Source organism: Chironomus tepperi, unplaced genomic scaffold, assembly GCF_022539635.2.
Source record: "Chironomus tepperi strain 1889 unplaced genomic scaffold, CSIRO-AGI_Ctep_v1 contig_262, whole genome shotgun sequence".
NCBI classification, from domain to species: Eukaryota; Metazoa; Arthropoda; class Insecta; order Diptera; family Chironomidae; genus Chironomus; species Chironomus tepperi.
In genome coordinates, this window is record NW_027226384.1 from 525545 (window position 1) to 548019 (window position 22475).

The 22475-nt window shown below is 30.6% G+C and overlaps 1 protein-coding gene across 1 annotated transcript; it reads left to right on the forward strand.

The window, feature by feature from the left end:
• Positions 1–20178: 20178 nt before the first annotated feature.
• LOC139091910 (fork head domain-containing protein FD4-like) lies at positions 20179–21558 on the forward strand. The gene has a single exon (XM_070642158.1). The coding sequence runs from the start codon at positions 20506–20508 to the stop codon at positions 21460–21462; it is 957 nt and encodes a 318-aa protein (XP_070498259.1). The 5' UTR covers positions 20179–20505; the 3' UTR covers positions 21463–21558.
• The last annotated feature ends 917 nt before the right edge of the window (positions 21559–22475 follow it).

Genomic DNA, 22475 nt, shown 5'->3' on the forward strand with positions numbered 1-22475 from the left:
AAACTCTAAATCAGTTTCAACCTGACTGTTTAGGGACGAATGAGGATCTATGTTCAAAGCCAAAATGCTTTGATCCTGCAACCAATCACAAGAATCTATCAGATATGCTCCACATTTCGATTACTCGCACAATTCTTGAATTGATCAACAATTGACAAAGCAATTCGTGGCATAACTTCAATCCAGAGTTGCGCAGACATTGCACAGTCAGGACTCCAATTTCTAGTGGGATTAGAATCGCTCCTTTGATGACAATGCTGCCTATAAGCTACAAAAGAAGACTGTGAACAACTCTATCATTACATATGATTCGGAAAAGGACAAGCGAATAATAAGTTTCTCTTGACGAGTCTCGAACTCATGGTCGCAGGGTCGGTATTGCCAATAATCATGGACTGAATTACTAAACCATTCCGCCATCGAGGCACTTCGACTTAAATGTAATTAAAAAGCATATTTAAGTCCTTATTCATAGCTTCAATTTGGTCTATTTTGCCATCATAACCTAGTGCTGTACATGATTGATTAAGGGTTAAACATTAAGAATACAGGAGACAAAGGACTTTCTAAGTTTTTCTCAATTTCAAAGCCCTAAAATTTAAACCATCAAATTGCAAATCGATAAATTGTCATAAGGAAGCTTAAAAATAATGAAATGGCTGCCCATAAAAAACTATTGAAAATTGAGGTGCAATACTAAAAATTTTAATTTAAAATCAATAAAATAATGCAATTAAATTAATTCTTTTTTTGTCACCATTTTGTTATTCTTCCACACGTTCCTCACGACTAAAAATGTCAGCTATTAACACTTGTAATTTGTTGTTCTATTTCTATACAATTATTGTACCCAATCCACATCAAAGTTATAATTTTATAGCTGAAAAAATATTTGCAGATGTACAATAATTTGTATGAAAAGACAACGGCCACAACCGACATAATTTGGCTTTAAAAGTAACTAATCGATTTAAACATCTCTAATTATTTCTTTATTCACATTTTCTACATCCAAACATTGATGTTATATGTTCAATTTTCATTTCAAAAAATAAGGTTTAAAGTCCTTTTGTTGTTGAGGGACTTGAGCGCATTTCTGGTTAAGCCAGAAAGCCAGCAAACTAGTAATTCAGCAATTCAGCAATTTAGCAATCCAGCAAACTAGCAATTCAGCAATCCAGCAAGGTAACAATTCAGCAAGCCAGCAAACTAGCAATTCAGCAAGCCATCAAACAAGCAATTCAGCAATCCAGCAAGCTAGCAATTCAGCAATTCAGCAAACAAGCAATTCAGCAATCCAGCAAGCTAGCAATTCAGCAATTCAGCAAGCCAGCAAACTAGCAATTCAACAAGCTACCAATTCAGCAAGCCAACAAACTAGCAATTCAACAATCGAGCAATTCAGCAAACTAGCAATTCAGCAAGCCAGCAATCCTGCAAGCCAGCAATTCAGCAAGCCAATAATTCAGCAATTCAGCCAACCAGAAATCCAACAATTCAGCAAGCTAGCAATTCAGTAAACCAGCGAACTAGCAATTCAGCAATTCAGCAAACCAGCAATCCAACAATTCAGCAATTCAGCATTTTTGCAAGCTAGCAATTTAGCAATTTAACAATACAGCAATTCAGCAATCCAGCAAGCCAGCAAGCCAGCAATTCAACAAGCCAGCAAACAAGCAATTCAGCAATTCAACAATTCAGCAAACTAGCAATTCAGCAAGTCTAGTTCAAAACCAGCAATTGCAAGCTAGTAAAAGCAATTCAGCAAACTAGAAAACCAACAAGTCAGCAAGTCAGCAAGTCAGTCAGTCAGCCAGTCTGAAACTCAGCCAATCAGCTAGCTAGTCAGAAAAATGAACAGAAAAAAAAAATCTTCAATTTATCTATAATTTCATCTTAATAATGACGATAAGCTATTATACTCTTTTAAATAATAATAATAAAATGAAGCGTAAGTATATAAAAGAAAAACAATTTACACCTGACATATGAAGTATGTGTATTTGATGAGATGATGATGAAGAAGAAGGAATGAAATATTGAGAAAATTGGCTATTATTTCTATGCATCGAACGTTAAATTGTTAGAAGTATTATATGATGAGATAATAACAAAGTGTTAAACAAGTCTCTGTCTCTCTCTCACTCACTCACTCCTCAAATATTGTTTTTTATTGCCCAGAAAAAAAGGCCTCAATTTTTACTTCATATTTTGAAATTTATTATTAATTTAGTTTTATTTCTTTTCTAACACTTCAAAAGCTGTTGTTCTTCTTCGCAGGAGTGAAATTTCTGTTGAAAATGGCCAACAAATGGCTGAGAATGTTCTTTCGGTTTATGATTGGCAGTGGATTTTAGTGCGCATATTGGAAGGATAAATAATGTTTTAACGGTTTTTAAATTTTTGAATTTTTTTAAAGATTTTTATGAATTTTAAAATTTTATTAAATTTTGATTTTCATGATTTAACTTGATTAATTTTTTAAAATTTGTTAGTTTTTGAAATTTTAAGTCAAATTGTAAGAATTTTGAAATATTTGAATTTTAATGGACTTTTGTTCCTTAAATTTTAATGATTTTTGAATTTTTGAAATTTATTAAATTTTTCATTTAAAATTTTAACGGTTCGAATTTTCAAAAGTTATTGAACTTTTGAATTGAAAAATGCTCAAATTTTAATGATTTTTGAATTTTGAAATTTTAACGGTTTTTTGATTTTTAAAATTAAAAAAAATATTAAATCTTCAAAATTTTCAATACCGTTTAGGACATTCCGACCAAACAAAACCAAAAGACTCTATCATCACATCAATCCTTAACCATTAAAAAAGGCACAGTCGATGACTCTAATGAAACAATATTTATTGAACGTTAAACTATGAAATTATTGTAATTTTATGTGTTGATGAAATAAAAAAAAAACAGCATATGAATTTCAGGCAGACGAAAGCTGCCAATGAACTCAGCATGCGATAAATTGTCTAATCGTAAAATAAGTTCCATCCATTGGCACCTTCATCGTGCAGGTGATGGCGTTAAAAATTTTGATTTTTCCTTTTTCGTTCCTCGATGTTGCATGAAAGTTTATTCAATTTACAACTGTTTAAAAGGATTTGTTTGTGAGTTTAATTTACACCTGGATTTGGGATTAATTTATTAGAAATTAGGTTAAACAATAGAAAAACTCAGTTCAGCTGGTGGAATTAATGATTTAATTTCTTTATAATTTCTAAAGGATTAGAAATAAAGTGCATTTTAATTTGATGCAGGCGTCTTTTTAATGATTTCATTATCAAAGCAATTATATTATGGTCGGGTAAAGAATTGAAGATCAATAGGAATTGATACAATATTGAAAAGTTTAATTGTTTTGTGTTTTGAGGCAAGTTTAAGGCTTGTGCTTTGTTGTTTAAGAGTTTAGGTATGCAAAGGAATATTTACTGTGATTTTATTAAGAATTATGATTCAAAGTTGAGAATTTATTAACTTAAATTTAAGATTTTAATTAAATGATTCATCATCTCGGTAAACATTTTATCAACTCAGTTGAAATTTGGTCTGCTTGGTGAAATTTTTGAATTAATCTTAAACATATTTAAGTCATCTGGGTAATTAATTGATTCAAAATTTGATAATTTTCATTAAAAACATCATCTTGGTTGATTATGCGTTCGATCATCTTGGTTATGTATTTGATCAAATTGGAAGTTTTTTTGTCATATTATTACAAAACTTCAATATTTGATATTTGATCATTTTATGAACTTTTATCCTCTTGGTTGAAATTTAATCATTTTGGCACAAAATTTGGTCATATTGTTACAAAATTTCGTCATTTTGATTCAACATTTGATAGTTTTAGTTTGAAATTTGATCATCTTGGTGTGAATTGTGATTAATTTGATTATCTTGGAACACAATTTTATCATCTCGATACAAAAATCAATCATCTAGTGAAAAACCTTTAAATTTGTTGCTACTTAAAATTGAAAATTTCATGATTATTTCATTTTTGTTTAAAATGCTTCTAATTTGAAATTTTCAATTTTCCTCTATTTTCATTCAAAAAATTCTTATAATTGACTTTCATTAGTCATAATCCCTCCAAGAATTCCTGAAAAAAGAAAAACAAAAGCCAAATTCAAGTAGCTCCTACAAAAATCCACACAATTCCACAAAAAAGCTAAATTCACAGAAAAATGACGTATTTGTTTGTGAAATGATGATCATCAACTTTCCCAGGCTACTAAATGGTAGTCAAATGGGATGAAAAAAAAGAGACAAAAGAGACTCAAACTGTATATAATTTCTAATTAAAAGAATAATGGCGATTGCCTACCTATCTACACATCGAGACTGTATAGAATGTCTACATAAAATGAGCATATAATAAGCAGAAAAATGATAATAAAAAAAAAAAAAAATTAGAAATTGAATAACAAACTCGAAACAGAAAATTTATATTTAATTGTTTTTTTTATTCGGTTGATTTAACCATTTTTCAATTATGTCTATTTCTTCGTTTCCAATGGCTTCTCATTCATCGTCTCACTATGAATATATTCCCCCATTATGAGCTTCGCGCATAATTTTCATTCCACTCGTCTCACTAACTAATTTTTTTTTGTGCTGCTGCTGCTGTTGATGCCGTTGTTGTGTGCAAAAAGCCGAAACAAATTACGATGAGTCAATAATTTATAAATGGTTGGCTTTAGAAGATATATATTAATGTGAAATGGTCTTCTCACTAGATTAGCTTAACTACTGATACTCTCTCTGTTGGCTCAGTGGTGGGCAACATGTGTGCCGCGGTACACTTTGGCCAAAACCCTACACGTCATACGGTTCATGGTATTTTACGACACACTTTTTGCCTACCTTGGTGGTATGCGTCGACCAAAACCCTACAAGATATACGGTTCATGACATTTTACGACACACTTTTTGCCTACCTTGGTGGTAAACCTCGACCAAAACCCTATACGGCATACGGTTCATGGTATTTTACAGCACTCAGGTTACCCATCTTTTTGGTAATCAGCCTCGACCAAAACCCTACAAATCCTACTGTTCATGGCAATTCACGACACTCAATTTGCTCACCTTGTTGGTAAACCTCGACCAAAACCCTACACGTCATACGGTTCATGGTATTTTACGACAGCAAGGTTACCTACCTTGGTAGAATGCCTTGACCAAAACCCTACAAATCATATAGTTCCTGGCATTTCACGACACACAGTTTGTCCACCTTGGTTGTAAGCCGTATACGGCATACGGTTCATCGCATTTTACTTCTTACTACTGTACCACATCGCATAGGTTCCTCACCACTGCAATACCTCCATACACTCAGTCAGTTACTTATAGATGAAAAAAAAATATCCATTTGAGTTCATTGAATATTAAGTTGAAAAAAAAAATGGTAATTGTTTCTAATTCACTAAATGTATATTTTGTGCCTCTTTTGTTTTATTTCATCATCATTTCCACTTAGCATACGATCTATGCTTAACGGGCATGAAATTTTTTTTTCTCTTCTTGTTTTTCTCCCATAATCGAATCAATGCTTAGTGAGAATGAGTAAGTTTTGTAGAAAAATTTGTGTTATGGAAAGTTGATGTGATGGAGTTTTAAGGCGCTTTTGAAGTATTCGGAGGCTGATTTCTATGGAAGAGATGTTGCAGCAATAACGGTATATGTACCAATATTGGTACGGTACAATCTGAAATTGGGGAAGCTGAAGTCAGACTCCGAAACTGACCAAATGTCAAAGAAAGCAACTTAAGATAAACATTTGGTATTGTATAATGATACACCTGGTTTGGTAAATATCTAAAGTATCAATAGTAATCTAGAAGTGTACCCATGGTGGACCGGGAGTACGGTAAAGTGGTACGTGTTGGAACACCAATAGTACCGTTCTGATACATATACCAGTACTGTGCCATCATACCACTATAACCGAATCATCGATGCACCATTGATACACTATACCAAGTATCTTTCCCATACCAAGAATTCCGTTATACCGTGCCAGTGGTTTACCTACTATAGCTAATACCAGAGTGGAATCTACGGTATCAAGCCATATATATATGCAAATCTTCCGATTTAATGTGAATGCCAATATGGCCGAGAGGTTAGGCAACATACAGGATATCTGTATCAATCTTATGTAAGGTCATGGGTTCGATTCTCACTGAAATTACAATCATTTTATAGAATGTTGGTCGATATGACAAGGATTCGCATAATTTCTTTGACATTGTTGTCCACACAGGTTCGAATCCTATTGACTCATTCTAATTGAAGAACCTTAGCTGCTCTAGGGATTTTGACCTCAAAATTGGCTTATGTTGTATATTTTAAAATGCAAAATGTGATTTTAATGGCTACTGTTGATCCAATAATGTCCAAAAATATTCAAAATTTTCCATTTTATTCGGAATATTCAGCACCAGTGTCTATTCATAATTAATTACCCAATATCAACTTAGTAACCAACCAAAAAAAAACATTGTATACAGAAAAATATTCAATTACACTAATTGCATTACAAAATGGACAAACAGCAACAATTTAATCAATAACCCCTAATCAAATACCTAGCAACACACATATATGCATGTATATAGGATAGAAAAAGAAATGTGAATTATGAATATAGTTTTTCTTTTTACTATAAGTGGCTACCATTTACATTTCAATAATTTAAATATCGTTTAGTTATTTTCTCCTCTCAATGAATATGAAGTGTAAGTGGAAGCAATTGTCTATAGACCCATAGACGTACATACCCATGAGAAGTATAATTAAATTGCAATTGCTCCTGAATTGAATAAAAAAAAAAGAGAGAGAAGTCTTTATGGAAATAAAAATGTGTTTTTCTCATACATGAATATGTTGGAACTGCTACCTTAACATTTCTTCTTGCAATAATTGCTCAATTAATGTTCTGAGGTTTTTTGTTGGAACAAAAAAATTATTAAATTAATAATTCTGTAAAGGATGTGTGTACATGTGTAATTTAGAATGTGGTGTATGAGCTGCAATTAATTATGACTAGTTTGCGGATATTTGGGGAGGCTTCTGGATGGTATGGAAGTGGGTTTGTGAAAATTTGTTGCTGTTGATATACTCGTAAATTGTTGTTTGTTGAAGTGGTTTTGAATACGTTTTGAGCTGTGTCCTTTTTTTAAATTTTCGCTTCAAAAATAATTCAAATTTAAATTGACCGTTATTTTGCTGTCAAATTTTGAAGATTTTTCATCAAAAATAATTCAAATTCAAATTTTTCATTAAAATTTTGATGGTTTTTCGATGATTTTTCAAATTTTCGAAATCAAATTCATAATTCCAATGGTGGCGGAGAGAAAATTATTTAGGGCCTTATATAGAATTAGGGCCTTATACTTAGAACAAACGTAGAACTCAAGTACTAAATTTATAGAACAAAACATTTGAATTTTTAAAAACCGTTTTTTAATGAAATGAAAATATAAAATTAATGCTGTTTTTCCAATTGTAATAGTTGCAATCGAAATGGACACTGTTTATTTAAATGTTGTCAAATTCATTAAAGAAATGAATTTTTCACAAAATTTGAATATATTTGATCTTCAAAATAACGGTCAAAAATATTTTTTTCAAATTTTTGGTGAAAATTTTTAACAAATTTCTTTTCGTTGACTTTTCTATCCGCCACCAAAATCATTCAAATTTAAATTGACCGTTATTTTTTATTTAAAATGACAGTTATTTCAATGTTTCCATTCAAATTTTGATGATTTTCACAATTTTTTGTCCACAACTTATTCATTCTAAATGTTCGTGACTGTCGTCCAAAGAACCAATACAGAAGGACATAACCTCAAAAAATAGTTTACGACAATATCCATTAAACTCTATTCATTTTTAAAATTACAATCCATTAAATCGACAAAAAAAAAAAATGTTTATATCCACATTATTTTATTGCCCATTCTTATTTAGTTCCAAAAAAAAAGTCATTAACCAACAATTTTCTTTTAAATGTTCATTTTCTTCATATCGTGATCATGATTGCACTTTTTAATATTAACAATTTGTTTGTGCATTTTGATTGTTTGATTAATTCAACCTGTCCAGAACAAATATGAAGCAATTTGCGTTTTTTTTGCGCAAAACATTAAAATAAAAATGCAATTTGATGCAAACTTAATACTTTAATTGCATTAAATTGCGCAATTTTCTTTTTCATGCTCTTTTTTTATTTATTTATCTTTCAAATGAAATGAACAATATACACGAAGCTCTCATTTGTTGTTGGATTGTTTGCTGTTGCGCTTTGTTTATCGACCTAAAAATCAGATTTTTGTGACACGGAAAAGCGTGATGCTCGATAAGTATTTGAGGTATTTTGATGATTTCCATGGAATTTTCTTCTTTATTGTTTGATTTTAGATGCATTAAGTGCATTGCGAAATGTTTTGGTTACGGTTTGGTTGACATAGTTGTGATATAAGATGGATAGTTGTCGAATTTATATTTGAAAGTGAAAATTGATGATTTTTGGCTTGTAACGGTCATTAAAAATTTAAATTTTCAAAACATTCGGTCATTTCAGTTTGCTTTTGTTTGAATTTGATGATTTTTAGCTGTTAACGGTTATTTCAAATTTAAATTTTCCAATTTTCAAACAATTCGGTCATCTCAGTTTGAAGTTTAGCTTTCAACTGTCTTTTAAAATTCAAATCTTCCAATTATCCAAAAAATTCGATCACCTCAGCATGTTTTTGTTTTAATTTCGTTTCAAAACATTCAACAAATCATAATTCTTAACAAGTAATTCGCAAATTAGAGCAGTTAAGGCCTCAATCCAGCATAATAAGGTAAGTAATTCCAATTATCTACTGTATTCTCATCAAATTTACATAAAAATCTCGAGCAAAACACGAATAATAAAGTGCCTAAAAAAGAATTGATTTACAATTTCATCACGTAAAGCTCCAGCAACAGAATATATTTTTTTAACACAAAATTGCCACTCATTTGCTTCTTGTTAGCAAATCATTTCAACTCCTAAGTTTGCCTTTAGATATGCGCGATTTTTTTTTTCATTTTTCCAATCACTTTACATCAATTTTCCACATCTCTTTTGTTACAGCAGCAGCAGCAAGCAGCCTTTAACAGCAGCAATAATCAGATTTTTCTCTTTCATTCCACAAATGTGTATACATACTTTTTGCATAAGGCATATTATTAGATGTTTGCCCAAATTAATAATCGGCAAAAGATGCAGTGAGATGAAAACAATGCAATGAAAGGCATCAACTCATTTCAGAAGATAAATTTTAATTTTTGCACCTTTGCATGCATTTAAATTACACTGCTGCTGCTGCTGCTTTTGAGTAACAAAAAGCTATCGATGCCGCAATGACTGCAATTTTCTCCTTTATAACGAGGATTTCTGATCTTTTTGAATGCCGAATTCTTTCATTTGATTTGATAAATAGCTCAAAATAAATTACTTAAGAAATGAATGAATGCCGAGGAGAGAGAGAGTGAGTAAGAGCATGAAAATTAAATATTTAAATGTGCGGATGCTAAAAAAAAATTTTTTTTTTTGCAGTAATTGATGGAATATAGCGAAAAAGAATCAATTTGTTAACTACCGCCATATTGAAATTGAGCTTTATGAGTTGAGATAGTGGTGGTCAACCTATGTGATGCGACACACTAGCCTGTGTATCGTAATAAACTAGTCTATGTCACATAAATCTATTACATAAATCTATGTATCGCGACACTCTAGTCTATGTATCGTGGTATACTTCTCTGTGTAACATGACACACCAGTCTGTGTATTGTGGCACACTACTCTGTCTATCGCGACACATTTGTCTATGTATCGCGATACACTAGCCTGTGTAACGCGACACATTCGTCTGTGTATCGCACACTCGCAAGCCTCTGAATCGTTACACACCAGTCTGTGTATTGTGGCACACTACTCTGTCTATCGCGACACATTTGTCTATGTATCGCGACAAATGTGTCTATGTATCGCGACACATGTGTCTATGTATCGCGACTCACTGATCTCTGTATCGCGTCACATTAGTTTATGTATCGCGGCACACAAGTCCTGAAACATCAATCTTATGCCGTGTGCGGCTTCGATTGAGTCTTAATACCAAAGTGTGCCGCAAACCCCAGATTGCCCACCACTGACCTAAGCCGCTCACCTTGTTTTTGATGTGTGTGCTCTCATTCAATTCCACATCTTGTTTTCCATAGTCGGCAATCAAAAAAAGCTTAAGTTGATTATTGAAGCATATCATTAGCTTTATACCTCACAAAATGCCATTCTCTTTCTTCTCTCACCGCTTCACATCATCATGCTTCATAAACTTCTTTCCGTAAAATTAATCTTTAATCGACATTTAATTTTTTTTTCTTCACAATTGTAATTATTGATGTTATTTATTATCTATTGTAATAAGGCTGGCAGTTGGCGCTACATAAATTCTTATTTCAATATTATTGCAATTATATTGTTATTTATATAATGACAAAATTATTTTAACTCGCTTGAATTAATGTTCTAGAGGATATTCCACTCAATTTTTGAGCTACTTATAAAGATTGGATCGATTATTGTTAGTTATGGGTATGATTTCCAGTAAATCATTTTATTTCAATCAATTTAACTAGGTGTGTTAGCAAAGAATTAAATATTTTGTTACTGAATGCACTAGTGAAGCGGAAAGTTTCGCGTCTTTTGGAATTTAGTCTGATTTTTTAATGATTTATTGGCAAATGTCTAGCTTGGTCTTAAAGGTTAATTGAAAGGATTGAAATTTGCAAGGAAGTAAACTGAACAGAGCAGAATCTATGCAACATTGGAATTTTTTCACTGAATACACTTTAGATGCAAATTTTTTCGCATCTTTTTTGAATAAATTTGATACTGACCTAGCTGTAAGATTCAAAATACTGAGCTTATCTTAATTTGAGCTTAGTCGACGGTAAATCGAGCTTCGGGACATTTTTTCACTGAATTCACTTAAGATGCAAAAATTTTCGCATCATTTTTGTATAATAAATTTTTGTATAATATGTCTGACCTTGCTGTAAGGTTCAAAATTTTACGCTAAGACTTATTTGTGCTTAGTCAACGGTAGATCTGGTTTCGAGACATTTTTTCACTGAATACACTTTAGATGCAAAATTTTCGCATCTTTTTTGAACAAATTTGACTTTGAACTAGCTGTAAGGTTCAGAATTTTGTGCTTATACTGATTTGTGCTTAGTCAATGGTAGATCCGGCTTCAGGACAGTATTTTGAACAGACAAGAGCATATTCATGAGTATGGGAATCCATTGATTACAATTGATCTGTAAAGCTAGATTAAGGAATTAAGTGCTCAATCTTTAGTAGAACAATCTAATACAGAATATATCACTAAAATTTAACCATTCTGATCAAATTCCGCAATAACAAGTCATACTTAATCCCCAAACACAACTAAAACTTACAAGTTTGACCAAAACTGACTAACAACTAAAACACAAAATCCGCATACTCAAAACAATTTTGATAGCATGTCAAATAAATTTGCATATTTCTAGTTGAATCATTGTCAATCAGTTATAGCCCACCAATGATGTGGAACTAATGGCATATTTTTGTTAGCTATTCATTATCGTTAGTCTCACTCTATAAGAAACTGTTGAGAACTTAATATACGACACTGTCCAACTCATCATTGTCTTACAAGGTCTGCTTTTTTTTAGCTATTCAATCTTAAATCTATAAAAGCTATTTATTAACTAAATAATATTCAAAAACACATAAAAAATCGAATGTTTAAAGCTAAAGCGAGTCGAAAAGCAAACGAATGAAGGAACAAATTAATATTTGTATAAAATTTATTATAATAAATAGCAATTTATATATCAAAAAGTCATCAAAAATCACTAAATTAAGCAATATAAAGGAGGTAGAGAAGAAGAAAGACTGAAAAAAACTCACAGTGAGGTCCAAAAAAATCATTACACAAATAAATTCTTCATCAAACTTTCAATGGCAGTTGAATAGATCAAGAAGAACAAAAAAAAAATCCTTTTACGGTCGATTTGATACGATCGATTAATATATAGCATGATTTCATTTATTTTTTATTGCTCTTCGATTATTGACTTGAATGATATGAAATGAGTATAAAAGGAAATAAAAACACATATGGGCAAGTCTAGAGATGGTTTTAGCAATAGATAATTTTAGGTTAGATTTTTATAGAGCTCGAAGTCGACTCACGTTTTATATGAAGTCGAGTCGACTCCGTTCCGACTTATCTAAACAAAACCTGAGTCGATTTCGAGCTTTGGATTTGAGGAATTTGGACCGGAAAGCAGACAGTGTAGAAATGACCCTGAACTGACTTGACTCTGGATGAGGATGAATTTCATCGAATCTAGCTTAAGTCAGCTTTGAATCTGGAGTGACATTTATCTTCTTTTGAGCGTCTCGTTATTGATCGTTAGAAAATTAATTTCATTTGTATGTAGGTTTGGCAAAATTGTGAAATGGCATCAGTGGTCTAAATGGTAAAGCGTTGACCTTAGTCATGGCGGACGTAATTGTCTAATTTGCCGAATTTTCATTTACCGTTCGTGAATCGGTCATGTGTGCCTCTTTCGGTTACAAACCTCGATATTGCATGAGAAATTTTGGTATTGCGCACACTAAATAGTATACTTCGACCAAAGCCGTACACGTATCTTTCCAAGATATTTTCAATAATATTAGTGGTTGGATACACACGGTTGCTCTTCGGTATTTATTAATAGGGAAGCATATTGTTCCTCCACTCAAACTCTACACCTCTGTCCTAGATGCACATTATGTATGCTAATATAACCTAGAATACCAAAAAGTCACATGATATGCAAAAATTCAACTTTTAATCCATTATCACCTATAGACTATTCCACTATCCAGATCAAATGAGATAGATTTCTTAGATTCCATCACATCAAATAAAAAAATGTGATATTAAATGAACAAAAAAAAAAAAAAAATTGAAGTCAATTATAACACATAAAGAGCACCGCTAACAATTAAAATAGTTTAAGACATTTGATGATATAAAATTTTATTGTATTAGAGTAAAAATTCTTTTCGATTATTGTTGTCTATTGAATAGACTCTCTCTCTCGTCAATGTTAAAAATCTATAGTTATTGTGTTGTGTTTAGAGGTGGAAAATAAATAGAAGGAATATATGTAACAAAAGACGACACCACAGAGTGGCACATTAAATAAATGTTAAAAGAAATACATTTTCACAGCATGATTATTTGATTTGGTCAAATTCCTCATTGTTCACACAATTTTTCACACCACATTGTTGCGAATAGAAAAGGAAAGAATGAATAATAGTAGAAAAAAAAGGATATTAAGGCTAACATTTTGCTATATAATGGAATTTCGGCAATTTAAAGGAATTTTTTTTAAAAGAAATTTGTTTTTGGCTTGAAATAGCTATGGGTGGTCATCAATATTACATATATACGAGTAACTGACAAGGCAGCTAATATGAGAATGATGTAGACGAGACATAAAGTGAGATAGGCTCATTATATTATATTAAATGGCCATCACAATGTTATGCGGTCACACTTTTTATTTTATACGCGGTATCAGCATGAAAAATGGAAATTTTTATCATCATTTTGGCAAAAACTTCCATAATTAATAAACGTGGTGTGATTTTTATATGAAATTTTTACATTTTTGACACCTTGATTGAGCGAATAATATGATAGAAATTTGAATAAATGTTTATTAGCTAACCTTAATTAAATATTTTGATATTCAACATGTCTAGCTTTTATGAGGCGAGGGTGAAACGGAACTTGACTTAATGAAATGAGATTTGAGAAGTTGATGATGCTTTAAATTAGCATTTAGGACAGTTTAGAGTCAAAAGAGTCAAATTGAGTAAAAAAACTTAAGAGTCGACTCAAAATAATCAAAATATTGACTCAAATTGCAAATTATTGATTATAAAATGAAAGCATTGACATAAAAAGTTGAAACGTTGACTTAGCAATCAAAGCAATGCTTCAAATATTGAAAAAGTATTCAAAGTATAGCCTCAAAAATGCAACGATTTCAAAGCTTAAGTGTTGATCTAAATTCCTAAAAAACATCCAAAAATCAAAACAGTGACTCAAGCACAATGATTAGAAAACAATGAATGACCAGAAACTAAAGTGTCGACTTCAAAATCAAAGTACTAACTCAGAAACAAATGCGTTGACTTGAAAATTAACAAACTGTAAACTGTTGTAAATTAGAGCGTTGACTTAAAAATTTATACATTAATCCAAACTATATTGATTTTGACATTGGAAGAACCAAAGCGTTGACCTAAGTTTAAATTGTTGACTATAAGAATTAACTTAAAAGCTTTGACTTAATCCAAAAAGTATTGATTTAAAGACTAAAAACATTCAATAATCAAAGCATTGATCAAAAATATAAATTGTTGACTTAAAATTCAATTCTTGACTCAAAAAACCAAAGTATTGACTTGAAAATGATCAACTTAACTGACTAAAATATAAAGCGTTGATTTAAAAATTAATAATTCACTGATTTAAAAACTGAAGCGTTGACTTAAAAAATAAAAAGAATAGTTCAACAATGAAAGCGTTGATCTTAAAATCGAAGCATTGACTTGAAAACTAAATCATTGACTCAATTTAATCTCCAAATGCGCTTCTAAGTCCAATCAAAAATCCACAATCAATCCATAACTTTTCAACAACTTCATATTATGTACATATCTCTACAAACGCGTTCATGTATATTCATGGCAATCGATTAAGCCTCGTTATTGCATCATGGCAGCAGCAGCATTTAATAAGAAAGAATGTGTCAGAATGTAAGTACATAACAAAAAATATAAAAGTTTTTTTTTGATAGTCGAAAATTTGACGAAATTGAAGTCGGCATTAAAAAGCTTCACATGTTATAAATCAACATTTATTGCTCCAAATTACAAGCCTGCTTTTTGTTGTGTAATTATTTTAAAACTGATTGCACTCTAAACGACTTGCTTATGTCTCTGCTATCTTCTCACACTTATTCTCCTTTATGATTCTCTTTTCTAAAGCTTAAATTGGAATTGACTGATGGACCTTGTGTACAAGTCATACAAGAGTATGAATGAATTGTGGTATTACTCCCGACTTAAAATGATGAGTTAAAGTCATTTAAGCGTTTAAATGAATGAGTTAATCGAATTTTTGATGGTTATTTCACTCTTTAATGAAAGTGGTCGTTTATTTTTCTTATATTACATTTATTTTTTTTTTATTCTTTTATTTTATTGTTCAAAACTTCTTTTTTTTCATCATCTTCTTCGTCATGTTTAAGAAGCACTTACATGGAACAATTTCTATGACTAATTTTTTTAGGAAATGTTTTCGTTCTGTTTGATGATCTATTTAATTTGTTAATTTAAAAGAATTTGGATTTTGGAGATTTTTTTATATATTGTATTAAATGTAACTAAATTGATTAAGTGCGAATATAATTGGTTTATTTATGGTTGAGATTGGGGAAATTTTGGGTGGTTAAATTAGATTTTTGGATCGGAATTTGGTGGAATTTTGAAGGAATGCACACCTTAGTCTATGATTTTAGTGATTTTTATCGTGTTATCCTTCATGTTCCTGATCCGTTCTTCAATCCAAAGGTGTTTAAAGCTCTAATTTCGGCTTGATCTCGGACATTAAGCATTTGAAGTATCTGAATTTCTGGAAAAGAGCTAAATTTGGAAATGGCAGGATTTGAATTGACGAATTTCGAGTTACCACATCAAATTTGACTATACTCTATACTATACTCTTTACTATATTCTATACTATACTCTATACTATACTTTATACAATACTCTATACTGCACTTAGTTCACTTAGAATACTTTATAGTAATCGACATTATAACCAAACCTCAAAATCTTTCTCAAAATTTCGATCGTGGAATCTTCAAAATCTACTAATTGACACATTTTTCATATAATTTAAAGCAGAAATCAAAGTCGACTCGTATTTTGAATAGAGTCAAGTCGAATCGAGTTGACTTTTCCATACAACTCAAAATCTATCTATGCTTTAAAGCAATTTAAAAACAATAATAGATTGCAATTTAAATTTTTAATATTCAAATAAAATTTTAAAACATTTTTTAACTACTTTTCCTAATTACCTTTAAGATTAAAGTCTAAAATATCCATCTCATTCATTAATTTCAACTGCGCATATTCAAAAACATTGAGACACAAAATCTTCTCATCCTCACAATAATGCCATAAAATATAAATAATTTTCCATCCGAAAAAACAAGAAGAACAAAATAAAGAAAAAAAGACACAAAATTTATGCCAGAAAATATTTCAAAAATTCCATAAATCTCAAGTGCACTCATAAATAACATAAGAATCTCGACATCAAAATACATTGTTTACCATCATCAAACTGGATGATCATCGGTGAATTTGTTATAAAGTATCTTATTCATTTTATTATTTATTATAAATTATTATAATAATAACATTGTGCAAATCATAATAATTTTTTCAGGATGTAGGTAGTAAAAAATGGCAATTGTGCGCTCACATCTTCCTATTATTATTCTCATTTTTGAAATATTTATTATACACACAGTGCCGCGGAAAAATTATATCCAATTTAACGGTAAATAATTTGCTATTCATGAAATTTCTTCTCGCTGCTTTCAATTGTACCTTCTATTATGCTGTTCATACACTTTTTTTGTGTGCCTGCCTGCCTGCCTCCTCCCACCTTTAATAAAATTTCTTTGATTTGCACAATGTTATTATTATAATAATTTATAATAAATAATAAAATGAATAAGATACTTTATAACAAATTCACCGTCATCGTAAATATTGGGATTCGTACTTCTTTTTATTGAATATTTTTGTATTTTTATACGTGAAGAAATTTACTTTAGTCGATTGTGATTGATCATTTAATAATGAGTATTGTTATGCTATTATACAATTACTTATCACAAGCTGTTTGCGGAAATTTATGGTAAAATTTATGGGCATTTGAGAAAACTTTTGAGGTGGAATTGGAATTAGTGTGTGAACAAATTTTATTGATGGTTTATAGAGGATGAAAAGAGGTTGTGGAGTGTTTGAGATGCTGTTTTCAAGGATTGATAATATGTCTTTTATTATTTCCTTGATTGGGAAGAGCACGTGGATCTAACTCTTGCTAAATTGAAATCGAATAACCTACCTATCGGTTAATTGCCTAATACTTTATCTTCTGAGCTAATGAACCATTTGAAGTCATGTAACAAAATTTTAATTTGAATAACATTTAACAGACAAATTTTAAAATATCGAAATTTATAAATTTATTAAATTTTTGTTCAAATTAAATTAAATTTGAATTTCAGTAATTTGTTAATATTTTTTTAAACAAAATTTGTAAATTTTAAAAAAAATTCAAAAATTTACTAAATTTTAAATTCAAAAACAAAATTTTTTTCAAAATTTTCTTTAATTTCATAAATTTAGAATTTTGTAAAAAAAAAATTTAAATTAATTTCAAATGAAATTTTAAAAGTTCATAAAAAAAATTTTAAAAGCAAAGTTTTTAAAAATTTTTTTAAAAACTAGTTTTTAATTTTTTTTATTCAGTGTACAAATTATCCTTAATTTTAAGAAAATTAAGCTTAAATTGAATTTTAACATTTTAATGATTCGGTTTTTCAAACAGTTGTTAAAGTCCTAATTAAGCTATATAATAAGTTAAAATTCCTTAGTATGTAGCTACTAGAATTTGCAATAATTCTAAACATAAAAGTCAAAATAACAATATTTAAAATACCTAAAATTCTAATATTTTAAAAATAAAATATAATGAAGAAATAAAGAATACAAAATTCGCACAGAAAAAAACCAGAAAATTTCCCATAAATAAAAGTCAATATAAATTCATTATCATGATAATATTACAAATAAAATTTCCACACATTGTTTATCCTTTCCATTTACATTTCATCTTATAAACCTGCATTTAATGCACATAATCTCCTTATAGATTTATAAATAAACTCAAAACCTTAAATGGCGAGAAAGAAATAATAAAAATGCCTTATTTTCTATCACTTAATGCAGCAACAATTCTCTTTTTTTAAAAAAAGGCATACATTTTTATGTTTTTTTCAATAAACAATTTGATTTATTAATGCTCTGAATGCTTGTTGTTATTATATTATTATTATTTTAACCTACGCTTATGAAAAGGAACGGAGAAAAAAAATTGAATTTTCTTGTTTTTCCAACCGTAAATGGGAAAAAAAAATTTATGTACACCACGAGGCAAGGCAAGTCAAGACAAAAGAAATGCACATTTTGTAGATTTCAATATAAATTATGAGTCGAAAGTCTATAAGCATGAAAAGCTTGTTGAATCTTTAACTGTATACATAAAAAATAATTTTCAAGTAAATGTTTGTGTAAGTTTTTTTACTTTTTGTGCTGCTTCTCTTTCTGTATCAGCCAATGGTAACGACTTACCACGCCTCTCACTGTATATAATAATCAAAATACCAACATTATGCTGAACAAGCACATGAAACATAAATATTTACACAATCACATGGATATGAATTGCCATTGTTGTTACGTAACGAATTGCCAATGAACGTTACGGACGGGTGTTAGTGTTAGGGATGGGCGCAAATGTGAGAGAGAAGAACACAGAAAAGAACTTTTTTGAACAAATAAATCACTGTTTACATTTTTACACAGAAAACTAAACAGTTCGCTCACAAGCAGTTGTCGTTGTGTTGTTTGAGAATGGAAATAAAAATTGAATAAAAAAAAAAAATAGAGAAAAAAAAAGCTTACCGAGAGTTCCGCCCTAAATGTTTGTTCAGAAGGAATTTTTATTGAAAGCGCGCGGGTCGCTCTTTTTTTTGTTGTTGAAATAAAAATTTCTTGCTGCTTCTCGAGATTTGAGAAAAAAAAGAGCAAAACGCGAGCAGAAAAAAATTAATAATACAACAAAATCAGGAGAATGGAAGTAAAAAGCAGAGCACAACAACAAGCAAAAAAAATCCCAACATGCAATTCAAAATTTCAACACCTTTTGTTGATTTGATAAAATAGTCTCGACAAACAATCGCATCTTGTACGACATGAATATTGCTTTTATGCGAAAAAATTATTTTTTTTCGGTGACTTTTTGACTTTTTATTTAATAAATTTAAATTATCAAAATAAATTGAAAACAATTTTAAAAGTGAAATAACGGATTAATAAATTTCAAAAATTTAACGGTTTGCTAATTTTTGAAAAATTGTGATGCGAAAAAAGATGCAAAAGCTTTTGTAGAAAACGGACAATAATAAGCAGTTGAAAAGATAATTAATAAGAAAACAGTGCAAATAATAAGCAAAAGAACCGCTAATAAGCATATATAATTGAATAAATGAACTAGAAACGAGTGAGGAGTGGAAAATATAAGTTATTGGATAGAGTGAACTATAATTTTGCAAGAAAATATATGAAAAAGCATGTAAAAACAGGATTTTGCTAAATTTGACTAATATTATTGCAAATTTTATCTAAAAGTTCAATTAATTGTGCTTAATAACAGTGATTTGAGAGAATTGAATTGTGAAAACTAATGATAAATTGTAAACTAGTCGATTTACTGGATTTTCGGATGATGAATTCTGGAAAAATTGAATTTAACATTGAGGACTAGATGAAAGTACAAATTAAGTGTTCTATTGCAAATTTAGAAATGTGTGTGATCTATTAACATTACAATTATCTAAAATTTAACTGTTTTAACCAATTATTCAGTGATACAGTTAGATGTTCTTAGTGAAAAGTGACGTATTTTCAATTTTCCTGGTTTTGGAATAAACAAACATCCCAATTTCTTGTGAAATGAAGCAAAACTGCGATGTGTTTGTGACAAATTGTTTTAAAATTTGTAATGCTAATAGCTAACAATTGACATAAAATTTCAAATCTGCTCAAAGTTGACTTCAAGAACTAAGTATCAAAACCATCTAAATTTGACTATAAAACCCCAGCATCTAAATCTTTATTAACATTTGGGAAACATCACACAAAACCTTCAAAAATCACAAAGATCAAGATTTCATTAATTAATCACAACAAACAACAAACCCAAATAAATAAGTTCTCCACAAGCACATCCAAAAAAGTTCATCAAAATTCCATAACTAAAATTGAATTGTATGAAAAAATGAAAAAGAAGAAGCTGAGTTGCATGTCGAGCAAGAAAAAATATAAATTAAAATCAATTAATTAAAGTCCAAAAATTGGTGTGTGTATAAGACGAATATAAAAAATCAATTTTAACTATAAATAGGAGTAAATATTTACTATTGCAATAGAAACAGAAACAACAAAATAAAAGAAAGGAAAATGCCACGTCCATCGCGTGAACAATGCGAGCAAAAACCTCCCTATTCATATATAAGTCTAACAGCGATGGCCATTTGGAGTAGTCCGGAAAAAATGTTACCACTTAGTGATATTTATAAATTCATAACAGATCGATTTGCTTACTATCGTAAGAACACGCAACGATGGCAAAATTCACTTCGTCATAATTTAAGTTTCAATGATTGCTTTATTAAAGTTCCGAGACGACCTGATCGTCCGGGTAAGGGAGCATATTGGACATTACATCCGCAAGCATTTGATATGTTTGAAAATGGAAGTCTGTTAAGGAGGAGACGAAGATTTAAATTAAAGAAGAACGATAAAGATTTATTAAATGAGGAGTTGGCAGCTCTTGCCAATATTAATCGATTTTTCCTTGCCCAACAACAAGGTATTCCAATTAATGATACTAGTTATTATCAACCACTTCCGCCAACAACAGATTTACCGACAATACCTCAACATACATCACCGTTAGTCAATTCACCGTTGATGATAAGTCCAAAATCACCAACGCCATCGCCAAAAAGTCGTATAAGTAGCAAAAAGCATGACAAACAGAAAAAAATATTCACAATAGAGAGTCTATTAAGAAAGTCAGATAATAATCATAAAATAAATGATGACAGCATTGATGTCGTTGATGATAATGAAATTACAATGTTAACACCCAATTCAACCTCATCGCCAGTGTCACAGACATCAACAACGACAGTTCTACCAACAATGATGAAACCCACATTGCCTCCGGTATCAAGTCTACCAGGTGCAATTCCATTTCTACAATATCCGCATGCGACAGCTGCCCTCACACAAATCGGATATGACCTACCAATTCATCCATTATTGATGATGAATCCTTTATTACCGTATCAAGGCTATTATCATCCATCAACAAATCCACATCAATTGCAACATAATTTGCGATTAGCTTGAAGGAAAAAAAAATTGTAAGAATATTTTCAAATTGCATTGTATAGATTGACTTAGTGTCCTCAAGGCTGTTAAAAAAAATATATTATATTTTCCTTATTATTTTAGAACTAAATTCTGTAATAACTTTATTCTAGTGTCGCTAGTAATGTGTATAATAGTAGAGTGAATATGAGTTTTGGATCATTGTGGGATGTTGGATGTTGATTGGACAAGATTTGGTGATGTTTTTTCGAGTATCCTGGTTAATTGCTCTAAATGCAGTCTAGGGTAGAGTTAGCTGAACTTTGGGAGTACTGGCATCAAAAATCTGAACAGGCAATTCTACTGGAGTCCGTATTCGAATAGAGGTGTCTCCAAATTGATGTCCTGCACTTTTCTGCAATAGGGTATCAATACTGAGTGCAATGCTATGGCAAGGTTACAGTCATGCGACAATAACGCGACAAGAACGCGATAAACGCTCAACAAGACCGTGACAAGGATATCCCTAGAAACAGAAATCTTGACTTCAAGAACCTATTAAAATCTGAGATGAATACGTAGACTTGTCGCAGTCTTGTCGTAGACTTGTCGCAGTCTTGTCGTAGACTTGTCGCAGTCTTGTCGTAGACTTGTCGCAGTCTTGTCGTAGACTTGTCGCAGTCTTGTCGTAGACTTGTCGCGGTCTTGTCGTAGACTTGTCGCGTTCTTGTAGTAGACTTGTCGTAAACTTGTCGTAGTATTGTCGTAGGCTTGTCGTACTATGGTCTTAACCTCAAAAATCTCTTCATACACAGACATCGGATATCCAATTTTTCAAAAAAACCAAATTAAAGTCATTTTCAATACCACTAAATCCCTAATGATGCCATTTCAATTCCACTAAACATAACAAATTGTAGAAAATAATCCAAAGCTTGTTTGATGAACATTCAACACAAAATCCACATAGTAAAGTCAGAGGTTTCAAAATTGCTTCATTAAAAATGAACTCGAGTTGTATATTTTGTTCATAAAACGCATGCAAAATCGCA